The 25,633-nt window shown below is 54.4% G+C and overlaps 1 protein-coding gene across 2 annotated transcripts in view; it reads right to left on the bottom strand.

Moving 5' to 3' along the window:
- The window catches only part of PKD1L1 (polycystin 1 like 1, transient receptor potential channel interacting), a 133,523-nt gene that overhangs the window by 25,233 nt on the left and 82,657 nt on the right, over positions 1-25,633 (bottom strand). For both annotated transcript variants that reach the window (XM_078442613.2, XM_078442612.2), the window contains 16 exons: positions 25,105-25,327; positions 23,698-23,871; positions 22,444-22,563; positions 22,287-22,356; positions 21,847-21,893; positions 20,846-20,981; positions 18,055-18,193; positions 17,003-17,087; positions 16,565-16,717; positions 14,697-14,815; positions 9,183-9,293; positions 5,036-5,159; positions 3,221-3,304; positions 2,132-2,304; positions 998-1,232; positions 173-277 (listed from right to left, as the gene is read on the bottom strand). In XM_078442613.2, the coding sequence (XP_078298739.2) occupies positions 173-277; positions 998-1,232; positions 2,132-2,304; positions 3,221-3,304; positions 5,036-5,159; positions 9,183-9,293; positions 14,697-14,815; positions 16,565-16,717; positions 17,003-17,087; positions 18,055-18,193; positions 20,846-20,981; positions 21,847-21,893; positions 22,287-22,356; positions 22,444-22,563; positions 23,698-23,871; positions 25,105-25,327 (2,098 nt within the window). The remainder of the gene's footprint in view (positions 1-172; positions 278-997; positions 1,233-2,131; positions 2,305-3,220; positions 3,305-5,035; positions 5,160-9,182; positions 9,294-14,696; positions 14,816-16,564; positions 16,718-17,002; positions 17,088-18,054; positions 18,194-20,845; positions 20,982-21,846; positions 21,894-22,286; positions 22,357-22,443; positions 22,564-23,697; positions 23,872-25,104; positions 25,328-25,633) is intronic.

The following is a 25,633-nucleotide window of genomic DNA, read 5'->3' on the forward strand; positions in this document are numbered from 1 at the left end:
ACGGATGCTGACCCCGTGCTATTTGTCATCAACACGACAGAGGGGGACACGGCAAGATGCTTGGAATTAGCTAGAGCACAACCCGTTTCTTGCTAAAATTATCTTCCTTTTCAGGTAAGGACACTGGTTTTCTCGTACCATTTTTCTCGAGGACGACGACAGGAGAGCCTACCTCCAGCCAGCGCCCTGGGCTGTGCCAGTAGCTGCGGACGCCCGTCTCAGCCACGCCAGAGAGGTGCAGACACAGGCCGATCAGGTTGAGCGCCAGGAAGACCAGCTAACAGAGGGATACACGAGACAAAGATACGATACACTGTGTTTCCAGGTCTGCACTCCCAGCTGGCTCCCCACCAGGCACCTGGGGCTGTTGGTACCCTTCCCGCAGGACCCCCCCCCCCCCCGCTGGCCCCTGCCGGGCATCAGTTAGGGACACAGGTGAGCTTGTGGTGGGCCCCATGTGCAGGCAGACCCTGTGGTGTGAACAGCATGCAGCCACCCGGCAGGGTCCTCCGGCCTGTCCTCATACAGCTCCAGAAAACGACTTTCCACAATTTGTGAGATGTGTGTTATTATCGGCTCCTGGGCCAGGCAGAGCCTTTGAAGCTCCCGATGAACAATTTCTTGAAGTTCCTGCTTGCACGCATTCGTCCATTCGGAGCAGCAGCAGGAACAGGACGTGCAGTAAGGTCCGAACGAGACGTGTCCTAGGGCAGGTCAGCCGTGCTGAGCCCCTGTGAACCCTCCCAGGTAACACTTTTAAGCTGAACAAGCCTCTTTCGGGACGCTCCTCCACCCCTCTGCGGAGCACTGATGCCAACGCACATCTCAAAGCAGAGAGAGGGTGCCGACTGTCCCCTGCCGGGCCCTGCGTCACAGGGGGCAGCACCGTGGGTCTGCGTGGACATGGGGAGCAGGGACGCGGTGGGGAGCATGGCGGGCGGGCCGCCCCAAGTGGAGCCCAGGACCCACAAGCAGGCACGGGTGCAGGCGGACCCACCTCAGGAAGCGTGAGGCGGTACCACCGGGACGAGTCGCTGTGGAAGACGGCCACCGACTCCACCAGCGGGGAGAGGGCCAGGCCCCCTGCAGGGAGCAGTTCGGCGTGCAGGGACACGCTGGACAAGAGTCGAGTCGGAGGGTTATAGAGAGTGAAGTGCACGGACACGGCTCTGGTGCTGCGGTCTATCCACCTGCTGGCCCTGAGGCCGCTCAGGGCCGCGTGGGCCGCCGCCCTGCAAAGTGGTGCACGTCAGGGCGAGCCGGGGCCGCCACCCCAGACCTTGCACCCCTGGCCTCCGAGGTCACCCGGGATCCTGGGGCTGGACGGACGGGCTTCTGTGTATCTCCCCTCTCCTTGCCCGGGACCCTGAGGCAGGGCCGCTCCACAGAAGGGAGGCCCTGCATCTGGCACGGGCACAGCTCGGGGAAAGGCGGCCACCTCTCACGCCAAGGCCTCTAAAACCTTCATTCCTCTTTTCCTACTGCAGACTCACTCTGGTGCCGGAAAGACGCTGCCTTTGGCCTGTCTGTGTTTGGTGACAATGCAGTAATTTCCCTCCTGTGCTGCTGGTATCACTCACAGGCACCTGTCACCGTGACTGCCTGAGGCAGGGCCCTTGTCGCTGTCAGACAGCCCACCCCTGTGCAGGCCATGGGCTGTTACAGCTGCCGGGGAGGCCGGGCTGGGCCACCAGCTGTGGACGATGGCCAAGACTCAGGTGCCCACCTGCACAACGCAGGACCAAGGGGAGGCTGTCCTCCTTTGTGGAGCCCCATGAGGCCCAGTGTGGCTGCGTGAGGCCCAGTGAGGCCCAGTGCAGCCCTGTGAAGACCAGTGTGGCCCCATGAGGCCCAGTGAAGCCCGTGAGGCCCTGTGAAGACCAGTGCGGCCCTGTGAGCATCCTGCTCAGCACAAAGCCATTGAGGACAAATGTTCATTATGTTTCCTGAACTCCAGCCTTCTGGCAAATTCTGGGGGGACGTTTGGCTTTTCCTTCTTGTGCTGAGACTGAAGCCCTACATTTGCAAGAGCTGCCCCTGACCAGGGTGGGTCGCGCCCCTGGCATCTGGCCACCGCACAGAGTGATGGACGGGCAAGCGTGGACGGAGCTGACCTCTGGATCACACTGACCTTGTGCTGCCCAGGCTGAGCACCCAGTGCTCCCTCGCCCCGTAGTCCCCGGGGCCACTTGCAGCCACTCCCTGGACGGCCGGATCTGTCACAGAGCTGGTGTCGGTGGCTCCCACTTGGGGGCTACGTGTAGGAGGAGAGTCTTCAGTAAGCACTGAAGGTGGGCTGGGAAGCTGTAGGAGAAATAATCAGAAATAATCAGCTGTAGGAGGGATAATCAGATGCATGTTTCAAAGTCGGCCCTGTGGCCTGGGCTGTATACACCTGGCCACACATGGGCACATGCTACCCTGACACACGGCCCCCACTTCCTCAAAGCCCTGTCACCCATGGGCTCTGGCGGAGCCCGAAGGATCCACTCCGCCACGTGAAGGCCATGCACCCGTCTGGGCTTGGATGTCAGAAGGGCTCCGTTGGCGCGGGGAACTCGGGCGAGGTGCCCACCTTCAAGCACCCCCTCCCACTAGGAGATACGAGAATACCGTTTTCAGTATTTTGGGGCTGTCCTGCTTTTGCCCAGCGTGCTGGGATGGGCAGAGGGCGCGGGAAAGGTTTGGCAAGAGAAGGAAGGGCAGGTGATGCCGACGGTTGTCCCAGACCCTGGCCGCTGACCGTTTCCAATCACAGCCAGGCTCCCAGCGAGGCTTCTCATGGCCTGCGGCCTTCCTGCCCAAACGTCTCCCAGACTTTCTGAACTCGGAGTATTTTACAGAGAACAGACTGGTGGGCGCCAGAGGGGAGGTAGGGCAGGGGGACGGCTGAAGCAGGTGATGGGGGTTAAGGGTGCACTTGTGAGGAGCACCGGGTGACGCACAGAGTTGCTGTATCCAGTGCGTATTGTACACCCGAAACCAGTGTGACATGGCGTGTTAACTCCATGTTAAGTCCACGAATCCACACATAAATCCACACGTGCGCACACACAGATAAATCATACATGCACACACACACAAACACATACATACATCAATCCATCAATCCATCCATCCATACATAAATGGCAAATCTCAGGAGAAAACACACACGCACACTCTCATGCGCACTCACACGCGCTCATGCAAAGAGGTGACAAGAAGGAGAGCACCCCACCTCGCACTCGCTGTCAGAGGAAGCTCTCAGCTGTTTAATGACCAAAGCGCCCATGAGGTAGCACTTCCCGCCAAGGGCTCCGGGCTGGAGGAAGAATAAAAATGGAGACGCCTGCTACTCCTGACACCATTATCACCCTGTATGGCGGCTAATTGGAATTTAAATAAAATTTTAAAAGTAAATAAAAAACAAACAAACGACAACCACAAAAAACATGGAGACGCCTGGACAGACGGCAAGCCTGGAATGCGTGGTGCACCACCCTCTGGAAGCCCCAGCGACAGGATTACCCGGCAGGATGGATTTAACCAAACATTCTCTGGAAGACACAGCTGCCTCACGGTCTTTGCACCAAATCTAAATGGTCACTTTTTGTCTTTTTTTTTTTAAGTTTAAAAAAAAAATTTATTTATCGAGAGAGAGAGAGGAAGAGAGAGAGGGAGAGAGGAAGAGAGAGAGGGAGAGAGGGAGAAGAGAGAGAGAGAACAGCAGGGAAGGGGCGGAGAGAGGGAGGGAGAAAATCCCAAGCAGGCTCTGCACCATCAGCACAGACCCCGATGTGGGACTTGAAGTCACAAATCCTGAGATCATGACCTGAACCGAGATCAAGAGTCAGACACTCAACCGACTGCGCGCCCCCGCCCCCCAGCAGCTCCTGCTTTTTGCCTTTTTCTAAAGTGTCTCTGGCGTCATCCACGTGACAGCACAGAATACGATAAAAGTGGAATCAGAAACGCAGCCGACCCTTGAACAGCACACTTTACACTGCACGGATCCACTGACACGTGGGTTTCTTTAGATGAATACAAGACAGAACCGTCAATGTACTTTCTCTTCCTTAGGATTCTCTTAAGGAGATTTTCTCTTCTCCAGCTTACCATTATTATAAGGACACGATATATAATATATCTAACATGCAGAATATGTGTTCATCAACTGTTTCTGCCGTTGGTAAGGCACAAGGTCAACAGTAAGCTGCCAGTAGTTAAGTTTTGAGGGCATCAAACCTTGCACGTGGAATTTCAACTGCATGGGGGTCAGCACCTCTGACCTTGTGCTGTTCAAGGGTCACCTCTATGGTGTTTGAGAAATGCAGGACAAAATCATTTTATTTTCTTAAAGAAAGGCAGAACGTAGGGTCACCTGGGTGGCTCAGTCAGTTAAGTGTCTGACTTCGGCTCAGGTCATGACCTTGCAGTTCGTGGGTTCGAGCCCCACATCGGGCTCGGTGCTGACAACTCAGAGCCTGGAGCCTGCTTTGGGTTCTGTGTCTCCCTCTCTCTCTGCCCATCCCTCACTCATGCTCTGGTCTGTCTCAAAAATAAACGTTAAAAAAAAGGTAGAACATAAAAGATAAACAAGGGACAGGGTTATTATATGAAATGCATATATTCACTGTAAGTTTTTTTTCAGAATTTGGGGAAAGCCTTGCCTCTCTCTGGAAGCTTCCTGGATGCTCCCCCTCTGTCCTGGGATGCCCTGTGTCCTGTGTCACAGCATTCTGCACACTGATCTAGCCTTCTGTCCCCACTGGCCCACAAGCTCTGGTGGAGCCACCATGCCCAGCCTCCGGCCCAGCCTGGCGACTTCAGGCGTCCAGAGGTGCTGGTGCAGCTAAGGCAGGTGCACGGATCTGGAGCAAATTCGTGCTGGGCCGAGAAGCAGCAAGATGCACCCACAGCCAGGAGCTGCTGGCCCACAACCTAGAAGTCATTCACGAGCACGCAGTGTTGCAGGTCAGGTGTTTGACGATCTCGCCCACCGTGACATACTTCCCCGCAACGACCCCATGTTGAAGGGCGGACAGAAGCCCACCTGAGCACGTGGCACACCGGCTGTGTGGGCGCCTCGCCCGTGCAGGCCATCCAGCAGCGTGGTCAGACTCCAGTCCCACCAGGCCCCCACACTTGTCAGGCCGCCGGAGGAGCTCCTGGCATTCCTGAGCACAAGAGCAGAAACCAAAGGATATTTTTCTGTAATGTACGTTTGCAGTACCTGCAGGAATAAAAGTGGGGCTGTCCGCAGCACGGGGTATGGTGTGATTCTGGATCGTGCTCTGCTCCTCGGCGATAGGTGGGAAGACCGCACAGTGATGAAGCCACCTGTCCCTTCGCTCACCTGTTCACTCGACAAACTTCACCGTGTGCCGGGCACAGGTGGGGAGAGAGAAATCATGCCCTGGCCCTCTTGTGGGGAAACAAACAATAAATCAAATAAATAAGCGAAATGGAGGCTGTGTCAGGGGTCCACATTCAGGAGAGGAAGCTAAATCGTAGGAACCCGAAGGCAACGAGGGAGTGAGCCGCATGGACGTCAGAGGGAGAGTGTTCCAGGCGGGGACGGTGAGGCAGAGGCTTGGACAGGCACGGGCTTGTGAGGTCAAGGAAGGGCGTGGGGGGCGGTGTGGCCAGTGCAGCGTGAGCACCAGGAGGGGACCAGAGGAACAGGGGCCCCGGGACCCACGGGTAGAGACACAGCCCCCTCTCCACACCACTGCCTGATGGACGGCCTCCCTGTTTCTTCCCTAAAGACCCAGAATGGCCGCCAAGCCTCCCAAGACAGCCTGAGTGTTCAGTGAATAGGCACAGACCGGGGGCAGGACGACACATAGTAGGGAGTCAACAAATGTGGGTCTGGTTTTCTTCCAATTAATTTTTATGACTCTTGTCAGATATCTGTTTCACTTTTCCAGCAAGGAACCGAAGTAAGGGACCGCCGGAATTCCGAGCTGACAACACGGATGGTTTCTGCTTGCTCAGACAACGCAGTGAAGCCACGCGCACGGGCCCGAGCCGCACATGGCTGCACGAGGAGCAGACATGTGGCTCCGAGCTGCAGTCGAATGGAAAACGAAACGTTAAACTTCTTTAGAGAGAGGACGAAATACTTTGCCCTGCCTCGAAAACACGTCTTTACATGTGGCTTCACAGAAAGGACCCTTAGCCATGGCAAGGATGCTGTGCGCCTAACACCCCCACGGCGATGGCAACCGGTCTCACGTCTTACTACATCCGGGCCTCCCTCCACGAGGAGGGGGGACCGGGACACTTCTCGGCGGAGGTCATGTTGTGGGAAAGCGATGAGAAGTTAGGAAGTGACATGAACTCCAGTCATCCAAGGACACAATTTCTTGTTCTCCACGTGTGCGGAGAGCAGGGGGTGAGCCAAACAATCCAAGAGTGTTCTCGCTCTGTATCAGAGCTACTAAATCAATCAGGCCCACAGAGCTGGCTAAACGTCGCAAAAATAAAGTCAGCGGCTATTTTCCGCTTACGGCCCTTGGATGGCGTGACTATTTCATGTACTGGCGCCTTATTGGGTGGTTTGCTTCTGTTTAACTTGGGACTTTCACGGAGACTTGATAGAGTCCAGAAAAACTTCAGATAAAACTTAAATATGATGGAACCCAATCTCATGATCATTGTTTTTCTATGACAGAAGAAATCAAGCTGCCCAGCTGCCTCGCTGTGCAGATGGGGATACGCAGGCCTAGGGTCAACGGACTTGCCCGAGTCCCCTACTAAGCAAACAAAGCCCGGTCCCTCAAATAGACGTAGTTGGTTCTTCCTGGATGCTGGCAAACGCTGAACCCTGAAAAGCTGTTGAATTTTTAGGATTAGGTACCAGGGGAGGGTAGGGGGAGACGGTCCCCCTTGAGGCATCCCAGTACAAGCCAGGACACATCAATACCCCTCCCCTGCCCGGTGGCCGGCACATCCAGAGGTAGTGAGATTTTGCGTCGCAGTGGGAGACACAGGTCTACACAAACCAACGGGACCAGCATCTGAGCCACGAATCCAAGCATATCCATTGCTCTACATGTGAGACTTTGCACAAATATTATCTCAGCTGTGATGTTTCTGATTTGGGGACCGAGAGGAACTTCTCGTATGAGAAGTATGTCAAGTAATGCTGACTTACAAAATAGGAGATCAAAAATAAACGATCCGAGCCAGAAATATCTCCGGTTTTCATCTCCTTTTCCAGAGAGAACCACCCAAATGGTCACTTTGCTTTGCACGCAGCGCCTCCTGCTGGCCTAACATGTGCCTGTGTGCAAGTGGGCGGGAAGCTGAGAAGTTGGTCATTAATGGAACTAACTGCGGTTGCTGCAAAGGTGAGGGGCAGTTGCACTGCTAGAACATTCTCTGGTGAGCAGCTGTGTTCCTGTGTTCAGTACAGAGTCCAGACTCATGAACGTGGACGTCCTGCTCCCAATACTAGTGGGCCCTAAACCTGCATTTGGTAGCCATCATCTGGGTGGGCGTCAATCACCACCTCTCTCATAGAAGACCAAAGCAAATATGTCCTTAAGTAATAGGTAAATTAAATGGATTTGCCAGCCACCCACATATGTCCCCCTGACATCAACAAAAATAAAGTCCATCAAGTTGAATTAGTCAAAGGCAACAAATTCATAGAAAAAAAATCCAGGAATGTGTTTCAAAATATTCTCCAGAGAGTGGCACCTGGGTGGCTCACTCGGTTAAGCGCCTGACTTTGCTCAGGTCATGATCTCATGGTTCGTGAGCTCGAGTCCCGCATCAGGCTCTGTGCTAGTATCTCAGAGCCTGGAGCCTGCTTTGGATTCTGTGTCTCCCTTTCTCTGCCCCTCACCCACTCACGCTCTGTCTCTTTCTCTCTCAAAAATAAATAAACATTTAAAATTTATTTTTTAATATTCTCCAGAGAAAGAGAAAGTAGATGTTGGAACACGGTATTTTATTTCCGCCTCCTTGACCACAGTAAAGAATCTATATGAGTTTGTGTCATGCACTTCAGAAATCAAAGCCAAACTTCTTTGAAAAGAACTCTCAGACTGAATATTTTTTGGCAGGAGAAAATAAAGTCACTTAATAACAACTTTCAAAAAAAAAAAAAAAAGGAATGGGCACATTAAGTGTCCACATTGATACAGTTCATGTCCCAATTTTGGAACCACCAAAATGCGGAGAAAATTATGGCATAACAAAATGCTGTCCATGGTTGCCTCTGGATGGTAGTGTTTTTTTTTATTATTATTATTGAGCATTTTCTGCTTTCTATGTTTCCATTCTTCTGTGTTTACCCACAATGAATATGTACTATTAACAGCAGGAAGAAACAAATGAGCATGTGAGAAATGGTAGACAACTCGAGGGTCTTACCACTGCTTGAAACTGCGGCCATTGGTTATGAATCACAGCAACCTTTGGCTGAAAAACTCAGATGTTCTCCGCAAAAAAACAAACAAACAAAAAAAACAAAAAAAAAACCCCACAAAAACAACCTCAATAACCTGATTTAGCATCTTCGCGCCAGACCTTAAGGTACCTCAAAATATCGTTTCGCTATTAATGAAACTGAGATGCTATAAATGTGCCCAAAGTCTGCCAAAAAGAGGCCTCCTGTCAACAGTGGGGACAGCAGTGCCCAAGCCAATCTGACAGTTTTTTCCAGATTTCACATGCGGGATAAGTGGTGAAACACCCTCTCTGGACCTCAATTTTGTAAAAGGAAAGTGTCCCGAGGGAGAGGATGGATCCCTTTCTTCTCTGACAGATGGCCTGTAATAGCAGACAGACAGACTTTTGTTCAAAATAACAGAGTAGGGGCAGCTGGGTGGCTCAGGGGGTTGGGCGCCCGACTTCAGTTCAGGTCATGACCTTGTGGTTCGTGAGTTCAAGCCCCGTGTCGGGCTCTGTGCTGACAGCTCAGAGCCTGGAGCCTGCTTCAGATTCTGTGTCTCCCTCTCTCTCTGCCCTGCTCCCACTCATATGCACACACACGCTCTCTCTCTCTCTCTCAAGAATAAACAAACATTACAAAAAATTCCTACTGAAAAAAAAAAGTAACAGAGTAAAGTAACCCTCACCCTGGAACCCCAGGCTCCAGGACCGCCCCCCGTCAGTGATGCTGTCCATGACAAACCAGTCCTTACGCGGTGGCCCTGGGTTCAGAGAAGTCTGAACAAACATCCTACCTTGTAAACTCATTCCGGATAGCTTGATTGAGGGCATATTCATCCTGGGAGACTTTCCCACACAGTACAAACCAATGCAGGAGCAGCATGAGGGTGTACATGCAAACGTCTCTGTAAGAAACACAGTTTAAAATTGGTGTCCACACAGACCCTGTGTGCACAGACCCAGCAAAATATTTTTCGTGGAATGGACCTTTGAAACCCCTGGGTGAATTTTTGTATAAGTTGAAGTATGTACTGAGGTTCTTTTTTTTTTTTTTTCCCACACATTGAAATCCAATTTTCCTAGCACCATTTTTTTTTTTTAAAGTAGGCTTCATGCCCAGCATGGAACCCAGCATGGAGCTTGAACTCACCACTCTGGGATCAAGATGTGAGCTGAGATCAAAAGTCGGACACTTAACTGACTGGGAGCCACCCAGGCACCCCTCCTTGTACCATTTTTTAAAAATTGTGTTACATTTATTTATTGTTGAGAGACAGAGAGAGACAGTGTGTGAGCTGGGAAGGGGCAGAGAGAGAGAGAGGGAGACACAGAATCAGAAACAAGCTCCAGGCCCCGAGCTGTCACCACAGAGCCTGCTTGGGATTCTCTCTCCCTGTCTCTCTCTCTCTCTGTTTCAAAATAAATAAGTAAACTTTTTTTTAATGTTCATTTTATTTTTGAGAGAGAGAAACAGAACATGAGCAGGGAGGGGCAGAGAGAGGGAGACCCAGAATCCGAAGCAGGCTCCAGGCTCCGAGCTGTCAGCCCAGAGCCTGACGCGGGGCTCGAACCCACAAACTGTGAGATCATGACCTGAGCCAAAGTCGGTCCCTCAACCAACTGTGCCACCCAGGCGCCCCTACTGGTACCATTTTTAAAAAGGCTACCCTTTCTCCAGTGAGACGGGCCTTCGTGTCCCATCAAAAAATCAACTGAGTGTATTTGTGTTGGTCTGTCCATCTGTCCCTGATCTTTGGGTCTGTTCTATCACCAATCCCATGGTGTCTTGGTTGCCGAGGCTTTACGGTAAGTCCTAAAGTCAGTCCTCTGGCTTTGTTTGTTCTTTTCCAGAATTGTTCTGGTACCCTAATTCTTGCGCTTTCTATTGAAGTTTCAGAATCAGCGTGTCAAGATCTATGAAAAAGCTTGCGGGACGCTGGTTGGGAGTACACTGAGTTCCTATGGATCACTTGGGAAGAACTCACACCTTCACACAAGGATCCCAGCCAACGGACAGGTCTCTCCGTGTCTTTACATCTTCTTGGATGTCTTTCATTAGTGTTCTGTGGTTTTCAGCATACAAATTCTGCACGTGTTCTTGGATCTGTATCCAAGAGCTTCACTTCTGTTGTACTACTGTATACGCTATTCCTTTGTGCACTTTAAATACCAGCTGTTCCCTGCTGGTGGTTGGGAACAGAACCGACTGCAGGGTGACGTTTCTCCTGCAGCTTTTCTCAATTCACGTAGGGGTTCTAGGAGCCTTTTTCATGGAATATTTGAGAGTTTTCTGTATGGACTAGTCCCGTCCTCTTGCAAGAGGCTGTGTTATTTCTTCTTTTCAAACTGGTAAACTGTGTATTTCCTCTTCCTGCCTATGGCATGGGCTAGGCCTTATAACAGGAGGTTTAATCAGGGAGAGACGAGGGGACATCCTTGCCTTGTTTCTGATTCCTAAAAGCACGCCCTGGGGCACCTGGGAGGCTCAGCCAGTTAAGTGTCCAACTCTTGATCTCAGCTCAGGTCATGGTCTTGCAGTTTGTGAGTTCGAGCCCCATGTCGGGCTCTGTGCTGACAGCGTGGAGCCTGTTTGGGATTCTGTCTCCCTCTCTCTCTGTCCCTCCCCTGCTTGCTATCTCTCTCTCAAATAAAAATAAACTTAAAAAAATTAATAAAAATTAAACCAAATTTAAAAATAAAAGCACACACTGTCTCACCACTAAGTGTGAGGTTAGGCGTAGGGTTTTCATGGATCCCCTTTATTGTTTTACGGAAGTTCTTTTCTATTCCTAGTTTGCACAGATGTTTTTTCTCCATGAATGAATGTCTAATCTGGTCAAATGGTTTCTTCTGCATCTATTGAGATGATCAGATAGTTTTTCTTCCTTGCTCTGTGGATACAGTGGATTCCATTCACGGTTTCCTGCTTCGGCCTCTCTTGCCTCCTCAGGCAGCACCCCTACTTGGGTGGAGGGAACTGGCGCTGTTGCTGCTCCCCTCTCTCTCTGTCCTGCTTCCCGGGGACCCCAGCACGTGCTCTCTTGTCAGCTGCAAGTTAGCACAAAAACGTGACCAGACTAGGACCAGGCCCTTTGGGGTAGGTTCCCTCCTGGGTGATGTGTTTCCCACCAGGAGACACATAATGTCTGGTTCTTTCTTATTTTCTTCATGGTGGCCTTTGTGGATGATTGATGCTTAGACTCGTTCATTCATTAAAGGCTGAAAAATGGTCCAATCCTATCATTTTGTTTTCATCTATCTGTTAGCTGGAATACCTCTGTAAAGAGAAATATTCCTTCCCTGTTATGTGATTTCCCAGGGGCAGTTTGGGAAGACGGGACCGATACTTTGTTACCGGCTTTTTGAAAGTTGGTTCCCACATATCTGCCAGCGCCAATCAATTACATTTCTGGTGTCACGGCAAATTTATGGATATTTGATGAGCTTTAATTCATTGTTACCAAGATCTCTATCATGATCTCTGATTTCATGTCTAATTACCCATCTCTGACCCACTCAAGCCTCTTCAAACTGGCTTCCGAGTCTAGTTATTAATTGTTTCCTTGCTTACCAAATGTTCCAGGCTTATCTTACACGTTTTCTATCACAGACTTGAAATCATGAAATCCAACGATACCTGTTTCTTTTGGGTGGAAAACGGTATTTGTACACCAGGATCTAGGCTACAGTTGCTCATTGCCCCTGGGTTTTTTCTAGGCCTTTTCTTGGTAGACAGATGTAGAAAAAATTTTTTTCCTTATTAAAAAAAAACTATTATTTCATACTTATACTTTTTCTTAAAGCATTTCTTTGAAAAATTTTTCAATGTTTACTTACTCTTGAGAGACAGACAGAGAGAGAGAGACAGGGCTTGAGTAGGGAAGGGGCAAAGAGAGAGACACACACACAGAATCCGAAGCAGGCTTCAGGCTCTGAGCTGTCAGCACAGAGCCCAATGCGGGGCTCGAACTCACAAACCATGAGATCATGACCTGGGCGAAGTCGGACAGTCAACTGACTAAGTCACGCAGGCGCCCCTTTGTAAAGCATTTTTAATGTTTATTTATTTTTGAGAGAGAGAGAGAGAGAGAGAGAGAGAGAGAGAGAGAGAATGAGTGGGGAAGGCGCAGAGAGAGGGAGACACAGAATCCAAAGCAGGTTCCAGGCTCTGAGCTGTCAGCACAGAGCCCAACGCTGGGCTTGAACCCAAGAACAGCGAGATCATGACTGAAGTCGAAGTCAGACGCTTAACCCACTGAGCCACCCAGGCACCCCAACATATTTACAGTCACTTTTAATTCAAAGTCAGGACTATAACGTTTTAACTTTTTCACACTCAAATCTGCACCTCCTTTCTCCCACACTGAGAATTAGGAAGTCACAGAATCCCTCATTTGCCACATCCCACATGAACCAGCGCTCAGAATGAAGACAAGAACGCTGCGCTAATGACAAATACCCTTGTGGAACCCGCTGGATGATTTTCTCTCTAGTTTCTCTGTCGTTAGGGAGCAGGCTTGTAAGGTCATATGTTTTCATCTTGAGGCAAATTTTTGAAAATCCTATTCCTTTTCTGTCCCCTAAGTAGCAATTTCCTAAAGTGGTAGGAAATCCCTCGTTCTACTGAGGACAAGCAGATGCATAGAAACTCGATTCCTAGCGGTTGGCCGAGTGGCGGGTAGCCCACACGTACATTCTTTCCCACCTGCTTCTCTCCTGTAACAGAGAGGTGTTCCCCGTCTGTGCGGACGGTCCTCGTGCTCCAGGTGCCCTGGCCTCCCGCAAGACAGCGGGGTTATTTTTAGGCTCTTTCTACGGCAGAAGGTCCCGCACGGCCTGTCTCGTGCCTGGGTCGTCTCGAGGTTTTGCTGACGCGCTTCCTGGAGCGGGGCTGCTGGGTCGAGGCAAGTGCATCTGTGACGGTGTGGGGCTTCCCAGGTCCCCACGGGGGCGGTTCCATTCCGCACTCACACGGGCGCTATGTGACAGCATCTCTTCCCCGTCAGCTCACCCACCAACGACTGCAGATTTCTGCACTTTTAGTCTGCAATTCACTCGCTTATGAGCCCAAGTGCTATCCTCACCTGTTGGCTTCCTGAGCCCAGTTTTGTTCTACAGAGTTGTTGGTCTTTTTTCCATTTATTTAAACCTCTTTGTATGTTAAGATACTCCTCTTAGTTTGTCACTGTCTTTTTACTTTACGTATGACATCTTATGTCGCACCAGGTGTCTCTTCTTTGAGTCTGACGTCCCCAAATTTGTTTCCTCTTCCGTTTCTGGACTTTAGGTCACAGAGACGTTTTCCTCACCCACAGGTCACAGAGAAATTGACACGCACTTTCTTCTGGGACTTGCATGGTTCTGTTTTCACATTTAAATCTTCATCTGCTTGGAATTTGCACGTCTTATGACAAAAGCATCCAGTTATTCATTTGTTTTTACGCTTCTCTCATGACCGTTCAATTATTGCTGGTTAAAAGCTCCCTCGTTTTTCTGAAGATCTGAGATGGTGCCTTTGTCACACACTCGCATCGGGTGGCATTTGCATTTGGGTCAATTTCCGGACCTCCTCATCCATTCCGTGGGGCCGTCTCTTATTCGTGTGCCCAGAGCCACACTCTTCGGGGGCTGCGGTCTTACCGTCACGGCCAGCAGAGTGAGCCCCACGCGCTGGCTCTGCCTTCTGGGGTTTTCCTGGCCGGTTCTCCATGTTCCTTCTTCCAGAGTGACTCGATCATGGGCCAGAACGAGTGATGAAGGAGGAAGAGGAGAAAGAAAAGAAAACCAGAAAGGTCTGCTGGCCGTTGATTGAGCGCGCGTTACAGTTGTAAGCTAATGTTAGACGGCACTCTAGAAGACAGTTGTTGTCTTCCCAGTCGAGAAGAGGAGAAGAGGGCATGTGTTTCTAAGTCATCCTCACGTTACCCGGCTGCACTCGCTTCTCCTCTACCTGATGCCTGTGTGGGTCTCTTGTGTTTTATTTCCCTGATCCGCTAAACAGTCCTCTCAAATATGTGAAGGGCCCTGCGTTTTGCATTTTCGTTTTATAGCCTGTTACCTGACTCAATTCCCTTCTGCCTGTTTTCTTGTTCATTTTTGTAGGATTTTCTAGACTGTTAGTCATGGCACATGCAAACGGAAAAGACTCAGCCTCCTGCAAACCTGCTCTCTCTGGACCCACCGTCCCCTTGGTGCCCCTCCCCTGCGGCTGAGTCCCCACCCGCATGCCACAACCCCTGCTCCCAGGCTACCAGCGCCCCCTCTGCAGGAGGGTGGGAGCAGAGCCACCCCGTCGGGCCACCACCCACCTCAGGGCCACCCGCGTCCGGGTCTCTCTCCTCATCCTCTCCCTGGTGACGCTGAGCTGGGCCGCGGAAGGTGGACGTGCCCAGCGCAGGCGGCGTGCTCGCTGTCGGGCAGCCACCATCTGTGGGGACGACAGCGCTGTGAGCCGGGAACCACGGATAAGGGCAGGAGGTCCCGCAGTCCGGACTGTTCATGCGGCCTGGGGCTGGGGGCAGAGTCACATACAGCAGGCGGGCGGGCAGTGGGCCGGTGGGGGGGCAGGTCTCTGCCAGCTCTGGGGACAATGTCACTGCACAGGGGGAGCTGTCTGGCACCGACTGATTACAGGCATGGGTTAGGTGCTCAGGACGCCTAAGAAGTCAGAGACCCCTGTCCCGGGAGGTCACGTGGGTGGGGCCCTGGGGCAGGGATGCTCCCACCCCCTGCAGCCGTCGCACCGTCCTCAGTCCCAAGGAGGACAGGACGCACCGAGGGACACCTTGGGCGGGGGCACTTGGCCGCCAGCCCTGCATCAGGGCTGCACCTGTGACCGGGCTCGAACTGGAGGCCAAAGACACAGAAGGGCCAGCAGACCTGCCTCACAGGGGCGGCGACTGCCCGTGGGACAGAAGGAGAAAGAAAAGAGACCAGGAAGGTGAGAGAAACCAGAGCCATGTGCTGAGGGCCACCAAGTGCAGCAGGCGTGTGGCCGAGCCTTGCGGCCCAGAGCCTCGTCACCACCCAGGTGGCCTCGGTCTAATTACATCACTGCTCCCAGCTTCACTGTGACTGATCTTACAGCAGGTGCAGTGACGCTTCTGCTGCACGAGGTGGTGGGAGAAACACGCTGAGTATGAACAAGTGGTCAGGGTGGGGCACACGCATGGCACGTGCTCTCCATCACCAGGGGGCCGACGGGTTACTCAGGCAATCATGCCATAGGCCAGTTAGCCTCAGGGCTCACTGGTCACCTGAGGAAGGACGGCAGTTGGGAGAGAAAGGTAGGGGTGAGGCCCATCAGTGAGCTGGGGCGTGTCCCTGGTCATTCCACAGGAGGACACGACACCTGCCGGGGACCAGCCCGTACCCTTCTGCACGGGAGACCTTCCTCTGCCTTCGTGTTGTCCACCCCACCCGAGAGAAGGCTGCACACACAAGGGGGGTACTGATGGGAGGAGGGGGAGGAAGCAGCAAGAATTAGATTTGTTGTGAAACGCACATGACTTCGAAGTTCTCCAAAATCATGGCCAAGAATTCTACTTCTTATCTGCTTCAATAGTTTAAAGTAGGCTCATGGGGCGCCTGGGTGGCTCAGCTGGTTGAGCATCTGACTTCCGCCCAGGTCACGATCTCACGGTTCGTGGGTTTGAGCCCCATGTCGGGCTTTGTGCTGACAGTTCAGAGTCTGGAACCTGCTTCTGATTCTGTGTCTCTGGCTCTCTCTGTCCCTCCCCCGCTCACACTCTGTCTCTCTCTTTTGAGAGAGACATGTTTTAATAAACATTAAAAAAAATAGTTTAAAGTAGGCTCAGGCCATGATCTTGAGGTTCGTGCATTTGAGCCTCATGCTGGGCTCTGTGCTGACAGAGCAGAGCCTGGTTGGGATTCTCTCTCTCTCTCTCTCTCTCTCTCTCTCAAAATAAATAATAAAGTAAAAACTAAAAAAAATAAATACAATAGGCAACTGTTCTTGATGCTCTGATTTCTCCGGGATTGGGGCAGAGGTAAGGAAACAGGTCTTGAGTGCTCACGCGTCGCGTACGGGCACGTGAAGCAGCAGAGAAACTACATCACACCCATGGGTCTCCAAAAACGCAGTCGAGTTTGAATCCAAAGAGGAAGTTCAGACCGGCCTGCGGAGGCTGGACCACGGCACCGAGGGCGGCCTCACCTCCTCCACCTGGCTTGCACGGAGGGCCGTGGGGGACCTTACATGTCCTTCCAGCTCAGAGCCCAGGTCCTTGGTGGCCTCGCGCAGAGACTCGGTGAAGAAATGTGGGTCGTCTCTCTTTCTCCAGGCAAAGCCCAAGGCCACGAGGCCGACCTGGAAGGAGAAATTAGACAAGGCACAGTCCTCGTCCCCCGTCCCTGTGACCCACGGAGCTGTCTCAGTCACAGGCTCAGGCGCACCCTAGTGTCACCTGTCTGGGATTCCTCACCCACCCACTCTCCGGGAGAGGCGGGTCCAGAGCCTCTGTGTCCCAAGGCTCCGTGTCCTCGAGTGAAAAATGGGGTTGGAGAGATGTCATCACGTGTCACCTGAATGGAGCCCTGGCTCCACGTCCAGGCCCCTGCTGACAGGAAGGGACCACAGGAGGGCCCCACTCACCAGAAGTGGCTGGGTGACAAAAACACAGCACAGCACGGACAGGGTCAGCAGGTGCAGCCACTGTGCACATTGTGTCGGGTTAAACCTGTCCCCAGGGAGAGAGCAGCCGTCAGTACCTGCCTATCTGTGCACAGGACACCAGGCCTGAGGGTTTGCGTCCTCGTGATGGTGCGACTGCGGGCAGCAGCGGTGGGCCTGTGGCGGAGAAGGGGCAGTGGCGGTGGGCGCCCTGTTGTTCTGCCCAAAGAAGGGAGTTCTATCTGTCCGGAGGGGATGTCAACCCCGCAACAGAGAAAGGAAAGCCCAGCACAGGGACAGAGAGCATGGGCGAGGAGGGGTAATAATAATGACAATAAACTTTGCATCTGCAAAGCACTGAGCCTAGAGGACTTCATTTGCTCCTTCTAAAATCTTACAAACTAGGTACTGTGAATGTTCCCATTTCACAGAGGAGCAAACTGAGGCACAGAGAGTTTTTTTTTTTTTTAAGTAACTTGTCCATCATCACCAGGTGAGTCAATATATGCATGAAGAAAGGGAAGAGTCAAGGGCAGAGGGGCAAGTATCTTGGTTTTATGGCTGCTCCTCCTGGGCCCACAGGAGCCATGCTGAATGGCCCGCTGAGGAGCAGGGGACCCAGATGGAGAGGCCACCGTACGGACAGAATCAGAATCCCTGAGATACGTGCATCTTCAACAAACAGGGGTCGAGGGTTCCTCGCTGAGCCAGTAGCCTGGCTCAGAGCCCAGCTTCTTGGGAGCTTGGTCGCTGGACCTCTCCTTCCCGAGGAGGGTCTTGAGGCCTCGGGTGACACCCGGGGCTCCATCTGGGTCGGGCTGCTGTCCCAGAGCTGGCTGGCCAGGCCCTGGGGCTCTTGGGGATTTGTGTCCAGATTCTTCGCCCGCAGGGCCGTGGGAGGGAGACCAGAGGACGAAATTAGCAACGGCCACATCTGGGCTCACACTTTGCGTTCCCAGAAATGCAAGGAATCTTTTTATCAATGAGAGACTTTCCCAAAGGCCCGAGGATATTTGAAAACCACTACTGCTCACCTGTACCCCAGAAATGCCGTCCCCAAGCCACAGGCCACAGACACCATCCAGCAAGTGGCCCACGCTGCGAAGCCCGACCAAGGCGGTGGTGCCCTTGGCCACTGGAGCACAGCAAGTCGTCCAGACCCACTGGTGGGGACTAAGGGGGAGCAGGGAAGAGGCACACGCATTAACAGACCTCACCCCTGCCATCTGAGTGTGCCTGCTAATTCTATGTCAGTGGGCCTGGGTCATGGGTGTGCAGACATTTGGTTGAACATTATTCTTGGTGTGTACACAAGGGAATTTCCAGAGAGATGAACATTTAAATGGCTGCACTGAGGAGCACCTGGGTGGCTCAGTCAGTTAAGTGTCCGACTTTGGCTCAGGTCATGATTTTGCGGTTCGTGGGTTCGAGCCCCACATCGAGTCCCTGTGCTGACAGCTCAGGGCCTGGAGCCTCCTTTGGATTCTGTGTCTCCCTCCTCTCTGCCGCTCCCCCACTCGTGAGCTATTTCTCTCTCTCTCTCTCAAAACTAAATAAACATTAAAAAATTAAAAACAATAATAAATAAAATAAATGGCTCCACTGAGTAAAGCCAGGTGCCCACCCAGTGTGGGTGGACCTCATCCAATCAGGTGAAGGCCTGAATACAACAAGAGGCCCACCTTCCAGGGTAAGAGAGAGTTCCTTCTGCCTGACGGCCTCTGAGCAGAACATCTGCTTTTTCCTGTCTTCAGATCTGAGCTGAAACATTGGTGCTCCTGGGTCTCCAGCTTGTGGACTGTGGGTCCATGAGAACTGCCAGCTTCCATGAGCACATGAACTAATTCCTGACAGTAAATCCTTTTACATATACACACACCTCTGCACATATGCACCGTGTTATAGGATTTGCATTTCCGTGTAGAGCAACGAGGTCTACAGAGCAGCCGGCTGCATGCAGTAACCACCGTTTCAGTCTGGGTGAAATGGGGACGCATTTCTCATATGGTCATTCTCAGGGCAGAGTGCTCTTTATACTCAGGATTTTCTACCAGAATTATGCCACAGTCTGGGCTACAGTCTGCTGCTGTATCTGCCTCACAATTTATAGTTTTCACTATGTGTATTGAGGAAGAGGAGGGGAAGGAGGGGAGAATCAGAACAAGAACAGAGAGGAGGGGGTGGAAGGAGCAGGGAGGAGGAGGAGGAGATCAGGGCCAGAGGAGGAGGAGGAGGAGGATGCAGGAGCAGGGGGAATAGGCGGAGGAGGAGGGGGGAGGACTATGAGAAGAGCAGAGAGGAGGTGGGAAGAGTGGGGGAGGAGGAGGAGGGAGGAGGAGAAGGAAGGAGCAGAGGGAAGAAGGAGGTAAAGGGAGGGTCAGGAGAAGAGCAGAGAGGAGGTGGGAAGAGAGGGGGAGGGTGGGGGAAGGAGGAGGAGGGAGGAGCAGGGGGAGGACTACCTGAGATGAGGAGGGAGAAGAAGAGGGAGAAGGGGGAGGAGCGGGGGGATGGATGGGGGAAAGAGTGGGAGGAGCAGGAGGGAGAGGGAGGAGGAGGGAGGAGCAGGGGGGAGGGATGGGGAAAGAGTGGGAGGAGCAGGAGGGAGAGGGAGGAGGGAGGAGGGGAGGAGCAGGGGGAGGGATGGGGGAAAGAGTGGGAGGAGCAGGAGGGAGGAGGGGGAGGAGGAGGACCAAGAGAAGAGCAGAAAGGAGGGGAGGGAGGAGCAGGGGGAGGAGCGGGGAGGAGGGAGGAGAGCAGGGCCAGGCAGAGGAGGAGGAGGGGGGGGGGCACCTGGGAGCAGCGCCTCTCGCGGCTCCGTTGTGTAATCTCTCTGGAGCCAAGCACTTCATCAAAGGGTCCCCACCCCCATCTCATGTCTCCAAGAGGAGGCCGCTGGAGCCCCGCTTTCTCGGGTGATTGCTCGATAGGAGGATCCCAACCTGTTCAGAGGCGGAGGGCGGTGCGGCTCTAGGGCTGCCGCCAGCAGCAGAAGCCGAGAAGCACCTGCTGGGGAGGAGGTGCTAGGCAAGGGGGGGACCCTTGGTGCACGTACAACGGGCTGTCCTTCCTTGATGACCTCCTCGAGTCTGGTCTGCCGGGCTGAACCCCCAGGCTCCCGGCCCCGTGTGCGTGACCAGCTGTCGGCCGCAGGTGGCCGTCCTGGGGTGAATGTGACCTCCAATTCCTGCGGGGTGGGCGCCTGCACTGCACGCCGCTGGCCCAGGGTCTCAACCGGTCACAGAACCCAGGTGCTCGACACCCCATCCCCCACGTGCGGGGTGCCGTGCCCACCACCGGTGCCAGCCCTGCCGACACCGTCCACACGGCAGCGTCCGCGGCCGGCACCTGCAGCTGGGACTTGAGGCCTTGGGTGGCCTGGAGCCAGGAAACACCACTCACACGGCCTACCACCCCGACCCCTGCAGCCACGTGCACCTGCCGGCCCAGGTCCCCGGCGGCCCCTTGGGTGGCCCTGACTGGCTGCTTGGCTGCCCCCACCGGGACCCCGTCCCTGCTGGCTCAGCGCTCAGCTCCTGCTTGGTCTGGAGCTGCAGCTACCCACTGCTGTGCAGCAGAAATAGTTGAAAGCATCAAATCTCAGAACACTCAAAAAAAAAAGTTAGGTCTACTCCTGACTTTTTAAAAGTCGTGACCAGACCCACGTAAGTAAACACTGGAAACGGCCAGGACTTTGGAACAAAACTGATGGCTGTTTCGATGGGCCTGGTTCATGTGTGACCAGAGCGTCCAGGGTCATCGGGCCCGACTCCCCAGGGGCCCAGGACAGGAGGGGGCCTGGCATTGCACACCCAGCCCCGACATCACCTTGTGCCCCCTCCTCCCCCTCGGCCCGCTGGCGGGGGTCAGCTCCGCAGGCCTCCAGCTCCGGGGTCGGACCGCCTGCATCGTCACCGCCTGCCGCCCTTCTGCGGGCCCCGGAGTGCCCAGGGAGAGCGTTACGCTGCAAAATACAAAGTCAGGACGAGGTTAACATCTCCGTGCATTCCGTCCTCTGGGGCCATACTGTGTCCTCTGAGCCACGGCTTGTGAGCGCTCTCAGGGGGTGGCCCCGGACCTCCTCAAGCCTCAGGCTGGGCAGGGGTCTGGGGAGGAGGCATGTGGCCCCGGGACCAGATCTTCTGCCTCTACAGAGACCTGTGGGGTGTCACCTGCCCTCCAGGGGGCTGACCTGGACCTGCCAGAGCAGTGGGGCTTTGAGGCTCACAGCAGGAGGGCAGAGAGGCCGAGTGGGGGTGGGGATCGGGCATCTCCAAGCAGGGGAGCAGAGGGGAGAGCGTCCTGGACTCAGGCCTGGGGACAGAGTCTCAGCAAGGAGGCGGAGATTCAAAAGCGTAAGGAGCCTCCTGTGCCCCAAACACTGGCCCAGACAAGAGTCACATGCCTGTAGCACAGTCACACTGGTCCCCAAAGAAGAGCCATGATGTGGCTGAGCTACTTCGAAGCTGCCTTTTAGCCTGCCCTGGGTCACAGGCCGGGTCTGCTTGTCTGGACTTGTCCCGTGTCCCCTCTCGGGGCCCAGGAGCCAACAAGGGCCTCTGCTTCAAGCGACTTGTCCCCTGGACACACCCCAGGCCCAGCTTCCAAACGTCACTGCTTGTACACACGTGGCTTTCCCAACTCTGACAGCCACAGCCCTTCTCGAGTGGCCTCCACGGGGACTCCTAACAGCTGGCCTCTCTCCCCGCAGGACCTGCCCTGCGCACTGGCCCCAGCTGTCCCCATCCCTCCCTGGGCCTGACCAGCCGTGTCCGGGCCACGGCGGAGGGAGACAGCAGAGAGCCAGCCCTGTTGGCTGTTCCGTTTACCTTGTGTATCTTCCGAGCCTCTGGTGTCCTGCCATGGAAGTTAGGGCCTGATTTAAAAAGAGTCACATTTAGGACATTAAACCAGGGATTCAGGATTCTCAGGGAGAGAGCCTCCTTCAGGACATGCCCCTTCCTGTGACCCCAGCAAGATGGGTCCCTGAGACCCAGGACCCAACTGCCAGAGAGGCCCTTGCACGTGGCACCTTGGCGGGGGCTGCACAACCCCTTGTGAGGGCTCTTAGCGCACGAGATGATGCTTGCTGTCCCCACAACAAACACAGTGCAAAGGACACAGGAGACACAAGGTCTGTGCAGCGCACTGGCCTCTTGAAAAGGCTCAGCCAGGACGGAGGGGGCCCTCCCGGCACCTCCCTGTTCAGACCTCATCCTTGGCCGCTGCCGTGACTTCACCTTTCAGGCTTTTTTAAACGCACACCTACCCTGTGCTGCCCCCATGGGCGCCCTCCTCGGGGGCAGGCAGGGCTTCACTCGGCGAGGCCCGCTGGGCTCCTGCGGGAGAAGGTGGCTGTTCAGGCAGGGGTCCTGCGGCGAGGGAGGACCCGGGACAGCAGGACCAGGCGGACGGGCTGCAGGTACCTGGCCGAGCCTCAAGAGCAGCGACAAGAGCTGAGCCGCGGGAGACGCCAGCAGGGTGCACAGGAGACCCATCTGGAAGGACCCATAGGCTGCGTCGGGGGAGCCCAGAGCCCACGGGAGCTGCGGGAAGACAGCAGGACGCATGTCCCCCAGACCCATTCTGGGTTTAGCTACAAAGGTGTTTGATGCATGTGTACCCCATGTTTAACCAAAGTCCTTCTCCCTGAATCCTGGACCTTTAATAAAAAAACAGAAAAAGCATAAGGAATCTCCTTGCTTTTCTGCCATACGCATCTCTGCAGACTGAACAGATGTTTGCCAGTGCCCCTTCTTGCGAGGCACCTCTCGCCGCACCTGACTGGAAGTGCCGGGCACCTCGCCGCACCTGACCGGAAGGCACCCGTGTCCCCAGTGCGTTGATGAGCTAAGATCACACACCGGGTGACCCCAGAGGGGAGGGCAAGTTCAGGTGTGCTGACCTTGGGCCCATTCCCGTCCCAGGGGGACAGGGCTCTTCCCTTTGCACTGATAATACGTACCGCCGTCCTACCAACTCCACACACCTCTTACTCTTTTTTTAAAAAGCTCTGCCGATCCATTATTGCTATCACATGTACTGGGAACACTGTGCTCCCAGGTGGATACTTCGCCGGACAGGACCCCTCGGCACGTTCCCAGCCACTGCAGGGACCACGGACAGCCTCAGGTTGTCAGAAGCAGCAAAGCTGACTCTCTTCCCGTACCCCGAAGTCACCCTGTGAGCTCCCCACAGGAGAGCAGAGTCTCCGATCTAACTGCCCACCCTCAGGTACAAGTAACCTCTCCATCACATGAGGGACGGCCAGGCCAGTGCTGCTAAGGGCACGCTAGCATTCCAAGGGCAAACGTGGCCGTCAGAACTGTTCTGTTGTTTGTGGTCAGAGGATTTTTAAAATTTGAATTAACTGCCAACCTTAAAAGAATCCAGGAGCATTTTCTAGGACGGTCCGAGCTGCTGACCCCGCTGGGAAAGTCCTGCTCTGTGGCAGCAGGAGGCCACGAGATCCATGTGGCAGAGGTAATGCAGCAGGCCACGGCCCCGCAGGCCCCCCCAGCTCCCGGTGTCACCTCGGGGGCACTTGAGGCACATGGTCTCCCTCCCCTGCTTGAAACCTCTCCTAGGACTCTGAGTTTTGCTAATCCCTAAGTCCGGAAGGTGTCACACTGTGGGTCTGGGAATCGGAAGCCACTTTACAGAAAAGCCAGCGCTCTCACCCGCTCTTGCCTCGAGGCGGTGACCAGGGCAGCGAGACACGCGTACGCGCACAGCAAGGTGAAGGCGACGGTGAGGCGCGGGGTGCGCAGGAAGCCGCTGGGCGAGGGCCGGCTGTACACGGAGGTCCAGACGTGGAAGTCTTCCAGATACTCCGTGAACTTCGAATACAAGAGCTGGAACATACCAGCGCGGAGACAGCAGCGGACCTGGGGCATCTGCACCAACCGCGGGAGCTTCCGCTTGGCGAGCAGTGACCTCCTGAGCGGGGATGCCCCTGGCTCACCAGCCAGATGCCGAGCTGTGTGGGCGCTGCAGGCCCCTGCCGACCCTCGTCCACTCGGCGCCCTGGACGTTTGCAACCCTACCTGCGCTGGGACTCGGGGGCTTTGGGACAGGCTGTCCCTCTGCCTCTCCTTTGTCGCCCTCAAGTGTCTTCACACCCTCCTCCCCAGAGCCTCTGTTCACAAACCCCTCCCCCAGTGGAACCCTCCCCCCTCCTGCTCAGTGGAAGTGTCACCCCTCCCCTGGTGATCCTAATCAACTTTCCCAGCATGCTCCCCACAGCACAGTTAATTTTTTCTGGGCTTTGAGCACACTGAGGACCAGGAACGAGCATCCCCCTGGGTGTCCGCAGTAGCCCGGCAGCGTCTGCTACATAGTGGGCAGAACGCCACGTATAGATTTGCACTGGGTTCACAATGTTCAGTTCAACTCAAGGAATGCTTGGTGCTCAATGCTATTCCAGAAAAATTCATGAATTTGCTTTAAAATCATCACTGAAGGGGGTGTGCCTGGGTGGCTCAGTCGGTTGAGTGCCTGACTCTTGGTTTTGGTTCAGGTCATGATTTCAGGGTTCCTGGGATTGAGCCCCACGCTGGGCTCTGAGCTGATAGCACACAGCCTGCTTGGGATTCTCTCTCTCTCCCTCCCTCTGCCCGTCCCTGCTCATTCTCTCTCTCTCTAAAACAAAAATCCTGAAGATAACTAGAAAGTGCGAAATGCATAAGCGTTATTACAACTGCATAAAACACACTCACAAATGGGGAAAGATCAGGACAGATGCAGAGCGAGTTTCATAGCTGGTTTGTGAGGTTTTAGGGGATTCTGTCTTTTGTCATGACCCCCTGACCATGCCTGGACCGTTTCCTGGTCATTTTGGTGACCAGGAATCCAGGGCACTCACGTCTCTAATTAGCAGCCCGTTGGTCACCACAGACCACAGGCCACCGTAATTCTGTAAACGTTATTGTGGAAGAAAACCAACAACCCAAGGGCAATTCCTTCAGGCTTGCAGGCTCGCTCAGTGGCCGCGTCATTTACGATGTGGCCACCTTGACTCTAACTTAGTGCTGTTCGGAGAAGCAGGGCCCTCGCCGCGTCTTGCCGGCAGGTCAATTGGCACCTACCTTCCAGAAGCCGGGTCCCCGGCAAAGGCAGCCCAGTTCCCGCTGCACGCGGCCGTCCCCCCGGCCCGCCGCCAGCCAGCACTCGGCGGGGAAGAGCCAGCGCCGCGCGGGCCCGGAGCCCAGCTCCTGTACCATGAGGTGGCTCACGTACCAGGCGGGACAGGGCCCGCGGCTGTCGTGCCAGAGGCGGATCCTGCAGAGCGGGCCCAGCAGAGCCGGGGCGCTGGGGACACACACGGCAGCGCCTGGTCAGGCCTGGGCGGTGGGGGCCCCGGAGGGCGGCACCGGCCCCCATTCTCCCTTTGGGGGCACATCGGACATGTCAACAAACATGGGTTATACAGACTGACCTATGAAGCCCCTCTTGGATGTAGGGGGTGGACATGGCTCTGGGACGTAGGGGGTGGACAGGGCCCTCAGGCCCCCACAGCCACTAAGAGCGACGCCCCTGGCCGTGCTGGGTGCTGAGCACACACACAGCTTGTCCACGCGGGCCCCTGAACCCAATCCACTCAAACTCCTTAATGCA

This window comes from Panthera onca, chromosome A2, assembly GCF_046562875.1.
Source record: "Panthera onca isolate mPanOnc1 chromosome A2, mPanOnc1 haplotype 2, whole genome shotgun sequence".
Taxonomy (NCBI): domain Eukaryota; kingdom Metazoa; phylum Chordata; class Mammalia; order Carnivora; family Felidae; genus Panthera; species Panthera onca.